Source organism: Salvia hispanica, chromosome 1 (assembly GCF_029641045.1).
Source record: "Salvia hispanica isolate PSC_SH4W2 chromosome 1, Shi_PSC_v1, whole genome shotgun sequence".
Lineage (NCBI taxonomy): Eukaryota > Viridiplantae > Streptophyta > Magnoliopsida > Lamiales > Lamiaceae > Salvia > Salvia hispanica.
In genome coordinates this window covers 52,996,069-53,001,712 of record NC_142692.1, presented here as the reverse complement: position 1 = coordinate 53,001,712, position 5,644 = coordinate 52,996,069, and the positions used below count along the sequence as shown (strand labels likewise).

Below are 5,644 nucleotides of genomic sequence, written 5' to 3'. Positions count from 1 at the left end.
ATTCCAGGAGATGATACTACCTCCGTTCTATAATGAGAGTCATATTTTGCTATTTTGATTTATCCCACAATAAGAGTTATATTTTACATTTATTATAAATGATAAGTAAGTTCACATTCCACTATCTTGTTTCACTCATATTTATATTCCATTAACTTATTTAATTTAATTTTATATTTCATTAACTTATTTAATTTAATTTTTTTATAGGATGAAGATAGTGAAAATAGAGAAATAGTAAAATAAAAGGAGTACAGTACAAACTTAATTTGAATGAAATTTGAATGATGTTGATTGAAGACAGAAATTTAATTTTGTCTCCATCTTCAATAAAATATGGTGAAACCCTAGTCACAAAAAACAACTCTCTGAGTAGCACACTCCCTCTCTACCACTGACAACGTAACGCCAATCATTCACCACTCTCCGCGGCCGTGTTCCAGGTATTTCCACTCCGCCTCACCTCAGCTCTTGATTTTCTTTTTCTACTGTTATATCCGTATGGTTGCTGCTCTCCAGTTTTCTGTTTCCTAATTGGATTTGTGTGTAGGCGGCACCTTTTATTTTGAGAGGAGATGACTCAGTCCCTGCATAGCTGCAATAATGTGTTTTGTAACTTCATTCAAACCAATCGTTACTCACCTGCCGGAAAAAGGCATTTTCCGCGGCAATCGAGATCAGCACCGGAGAAGAATTTGAGTAATTTGTACCTGCGTACTCAGCCGCTGAGGTTGAATTGTGTCAAGTCTGAAAACGAGCGTCGTGGTGGTGGTCAGAGTGGTGGTGATTTAGCGAATGGAGGGGGGTTTAGTGCTGAGAAGGTCGGTAAAAGGACCGACATTAAGAAGATTTTGATCCTCGGTGCAGGGCCGATTGTTATAGGGCAAGCTTGTGAGTTCGATTATTCGGGGACGCAGGCTTGCAAGGCTCTTAAAGAGGAGGGGTATGAAGTGATTTTGATTAATTCCAATCCTGCTACTATAATGACTGATCCGGACTTGGCGGATAGGACTTACATTGAGCCTATGACGCCTGAATTGGTGGAGCAAGTCCTCGAGAAGGAGAGGCCGGATGCTCTGTTGCCCACAATGGGTGGCCAAACTGCGCTTAATTTAGCGGTTGCCTTGGCAGAGAGTGGTGCTCTTGAGAAATATGGAGTGGAGCTGATTGGGGCGAAGCTTGATGCAATCAAGAAGGCTGAGGATAGGGAGTTGTTCAAGCAGGCGATGAAGAATATTGGGCTCAAGACACCTCCGTCGGGGATTGGGACAACGTTGGAGGAGTGTTTTGAGATTGCCAATTGGATTGGGGAGTTTCCTTTGATTATCCGTCCTGCGTTTACATTGGGTGGGACAGGAGGCGGAATTGCGTATAACAGGGAGGAGTTTGAAGCCATTTGCAAGTCGGGCCTGGCGGCTAGCGTGACAACTCAAGTTTTGGTGGAGAAGTCTTTGTTGGGATGGAAAGAGTATGAGCTTGAGGTTATGAGAGACTTGGCAGACAATGTGGTGATTATTTGCTCAATCGAGAATATTGACCCTATGGGAGTCCACACAGGGGATTCCATCACTGTTGCCCCTGCACAGACCTTAACAGACAGGGAGTACCAACGTCTTAGGGATTACTCTATTGCAATTATCAGGGAAATCGGAGTTGAATGCGGTGGTTCAAATGTTCAGTTTGCTGTTAATCCTAAAGATGGAGAAGTGATGATAATTGAGATGAACCCTAGAGTTTCAAGATCATCTGCATTGGCCTCTAAAGCTACTGGTTTCCCGATTGCCAAGATGGCTGCCAAATTGTCGGTTGGGTATTCATTGGATCAGATTCCCAATGACATCACTAGGAAGACACCGGCAAGTTTCGAGCCTTCTATAGACTATGTTGTAACCAAGGTAATATTCATTTTTCTATTTTTATATCTCTATATTGTTACCTTAGTTTGATATGTTGTGTCAAATAAACATATTCACATACTCTATATCTTTGAATGCAGATACCCAGGTTTGCGTTTGAGAAGTTTCCTGGCTCTGAGCCTATTCTGACTACCCAAATGAAGTCTGTTGGTGAATCCATGGCCGTAGGTCGGACATTTCAAGAATCTTTTCAAAAAGCAGTGCGCTCACTAGAATGTGGCTACCCTGGATGGGGTTGTGGAAAGGTCAAGGAACTTGACTGGGACTGGGAACAACTAAAATACAGCCTGAGAGTACCCAGTCCCGATCGTATTCATTCCATATATGCTGCCATGAAGCGAGGAATGACAGTGGATGACATCCATGAATTGAGTTTTATAGACACATGGTTCCTCACTCAGCTTAAAGAACTTGTAGATGTGGAGCAATATCTCTCGGCACGGACTTTGTCAGAATTGACTAAGGATGATTTCTGGGAAGTGAAGAGGAGAGGGTTCAGTGATATTCAGATAGCTTTTGCTACTAAGACTACTGAGAAGGAAGTTAGATCAAAGAGATTGTCTTTAGGTGTCAAACCAGCTTATAAAAGAGTTGATACATGTGCAGCAGAATTCGAGGCAAATACCCCTTACATGTATTCTTCATATGAAACTGAGTGTGAATCAGCTCCTACCAACAGGAAAAAAGTTTTGATCCTTGGTGGAGGACCAAATCGAATTGGGCAGGGAATTGAATTTGATTACTGCTGCTGTCATACTTCATTTGCCCTTCAGGTTTGTGATTATTTAATCTTCTATTGTGCTTGAAGCCAGTTCTCTTAATTTTATTTTTGCAAATATATTGCAACAACTTAGAAATCTGCCAACGATCCTTCAACAATTGATGTGGTCTGTTATTATTCAGCAATATGATATCTGCTATTTGATCTTTTCTGGTCCAATTTTGGATGATAACACATTAAGGTACTCCTGCCGTTATGATAGTATTGAAACAATTTTGTTGATATCAAAATTATGTTGGTAATAAAGTACTCCCTCTGTCGACGAAAAATAGACCACATTGTGAATGGCACGGGTTCTAATGTAGAATTGGTAAAGTAAGAGAGAAGTAGTGTTAGTAGAATGTGGAGTCCATATTGTTAGTAGTGTTTAATTGTGTTTGGTAGCAAATGTGGGGTCCTTTTTCAAACTTGGTCTATTTTTCGTGGACAACCAAAAATGGCAAATGTGGTCTATTTTTTGTGGACGGAGGGAGTATATAAGAGCTTTGTAACTGAAGAATGCCAATATTCTCAGACCAGATAAACCCGGGGTGGAGAGAGGAATTTGTTGAAGTTCTAAAGGGGATCAGTTAATGCAAGAATAAATGGTTTTTGTTTGGAAGAAATGATAGGATTATAAAAAGAACTGTGAACTGAACATGCACAGCCATTGGGAGGAAATCTAAACTTAGATATTATTTGTATTTTCAGTTTCATCAATTTGATTGTTCATGCTTCTATCATCTTCTCTATATTTCTGTATGATTTTTGAGTTCTTTCTTTATCTTCCAGGATGCAGGCTTTGTGTGATTTTTCATTTTCATCTGTTTGATATTATTTGTGTTTTCAGTTTCATCAATTTGATTGTTCATATGCTTCTATCTTCTCAATATTTCTATATGATTTTTGAGTTCTTTTTTTTATCTTTCAGGACGCAGGCTTTGAAACAATAATGATGAATTCCAACCCCGAAACAGTGTCAACAGATTATGACACCAGTGATCGACTTTACTTTGAACCTCTCACAGTGGAAGATGTTATCAATATCATTGACTTGGAGAGGCCTGATGGCATTGTTGTGCAGTTTGGTGGGCAAACTCCGTTGAAATTGTCTCTTCCGATTCAACATTATATAGATGAGCACAAACCCAAATGCAGAAGTGGTTCTGAAATTGTTCGCATCTGGGGCACGTCACCTGATTCTATTGATGCTGCAGAGGATAGGAAGAGATTCAATGCAATCCTGACAGAACTAAAGATTGAGCAGCCTGAAGGAGGAATTGCGAGGAGTGAGGAAGATGCTCTTGCTATTGCAGCGAAGATTGGTTACCCTGTTGTAGTTAGACCGTCATATGTTCTGGGTGGCCGTGCAATGGAAATTGTTTACAGTGACGAGAAGCTCATTACTTATCTCGAAACTGCAGTTAAGGTGGATCCTGACCGTCCTGTTTTGGTTGACAAGTACTTATCCGATGCTATCGAGATAGATATTGATGCGCTTGCTGACTCATATGGTAATGTTGTGATTGGTGGGATAATGGAGCACATTGAGCAAGCCGGTGTTCATTCTGGTGATTCAGCATGCATGCTTCCCACGCAAACGGTGTCGTCTTCTTGCTTGGAGAGAATAAGGTCTTGGACTACAAAATTAGCTAAGGGCTTGAATGTGTGTGGACTGATGAACTGTCAATACGCAATCACAGCTTCTGGAGATGTCTTCCTACTCGAGGCAAATCCTCGGGCATCACGGACCGTCCCATTTGTGTCGAAGGCGATTGGTCATCCGCTAGCTAAGTACGCGGCACTGGTTATGTCGGGCAAGTCTCTTCAAGACCTGCAGTTCACAAGTGAGATCATCCCAAGGCATGTATCTGTAAAAGAAGCAGTTCTCCCATTTGAGAAATTCCAGGGTGCCGATGTCATCCTCGGCCCGGAGATGCGGAGCACAGGTGAGGTCATGGGCATCCACTATGAATCCTCCATCGCCTTCGCAAAGGCGCAGATAGCTGCAGGGCAGAAGCCACCACTGTCGGGAACACTATTCCTTAGCGTGAACGACCTGACCAAGCCCTATCTCGGCCCCATAGCCAAGGCCTTTACTAGCCTCGGTTTCAAAATTGTAGCGACATCTGGGACCGCTCAAGTTCTCGAACGAGGAGGCGTCCCCGTCGAGCGTGTGTTGAAGATGCACGAAGGGCGGCCTCATGCTGCTGACATGATGGCCAACGGGCAAATTCAGATGATGGTTGTGACAAACTCGGGCGACCAAATCGACCAGATCGACGGCCGGAAGCTCCGGCGAATGGCGCTCGCATACAAGATTCCGGTGATAACCACGGTGGCCGGTGCCTTGGCTACTGCTGCGGCGATCAAGAGCCTGAGATCGAACAAGATCGAAATGACAGCTCTTCAGGATTACTTTGTTGAAGAGAGAGAAACAGAAAACAGAAGAACTTTGCAGTCGGCAGCATAAACCACCTCAAGTTGACGGACTGTTATTGCTGCATTTTCTGCTGCTAATTTTGCTTGTGTTTTTAATGAACACGAACTATGTTGCTATTGTGTACGACTGTATTCACATTTTGAGATAGGCTCATTTTGTGGAATTTTGAACGAATATAATGATGATTTTATTTTGTTTTTTTTTTATATTACAAAATTAATATATTTAAAATTAAATGAATAAATAAATTTATGCATAAGTTTTTTTTTTATATTAGTACAAGAGACAATATAAATATTTACGATAAAATTTATTTAAATTGACCTACCATCTAACTAACTATATTAATGATCCAAGTCACATAAAAAATTATGTAACATAACTCTATGAAGGAACATATAGTAAACTTAAGCAAACTGATGCATAGGATAGTGATACGATCGAAAATCATATATCTAATACAAACTCAGAACTTTAATCATAGCTACTAATTATTACAGATCAATGCTTATTATGTTTTAAGAT

At 41.0% G+C, this 5,644-nt stretch overlaps 1 protein-coding gene across 1 annotated transcript; it reads left to right on the top strand.

Moving 5' to 3' along the window:
- Positions 1 to 307: 307 nt before the first annotated feature.
- Positions 308 to 5,325, top strand: LOC125221105 (carbamoyl phosphate synthase arginine-specific large chain, chloroplastic-like). Its single transcript, XM_048123232.2, has 4 exons — positions 308 to 443; positions 551 to 1,895; positions 1,997 to 2,689; positions 3,608 to 5,325. Exons 2-4 carry the CDS (start codon positions 576 to 578, stop codon positions 5,147 to 5,149), a joined length of 3,555 nt encoding a protein of 1,184 aa, XP_047979189.1. The 5' UTR covers positions 308 to 443; positions 551 to 575; the 3' UTR covers positions 5,150 to 5,325.
- The last annotated feature ends 319 nt before the right edge of the window (positions 5,326 to 5,644 follow it).

What these genes read in the sequence shown, in the direction of transcription:
- LOC125221105 (XM_048123232.2), top strand. Translation starts at nt 576, where the DNA reads ATGACTCAGTCCCTGCATAGCTGCAATAATGTGTTTTGTAACTTCATT. An exon ending in TAGACTATGTTGTAACCAAG is followed by an intron (nt 1,896 to 1,996) that starts GTAATATTCATT and finishes CTTTGAATGCAG; the next exon opens with ATACCCAGGTTTGCGTTTGA. An exon ending in ATACTTCATTTGCCCTTCAG is followed by an intron (nt 2,690 to 3,607) that starts GTTTGTGATTAT and finishes TTTATCTTTCAG; the next exon opens with GACGCAGGCTTTGAAACAAT.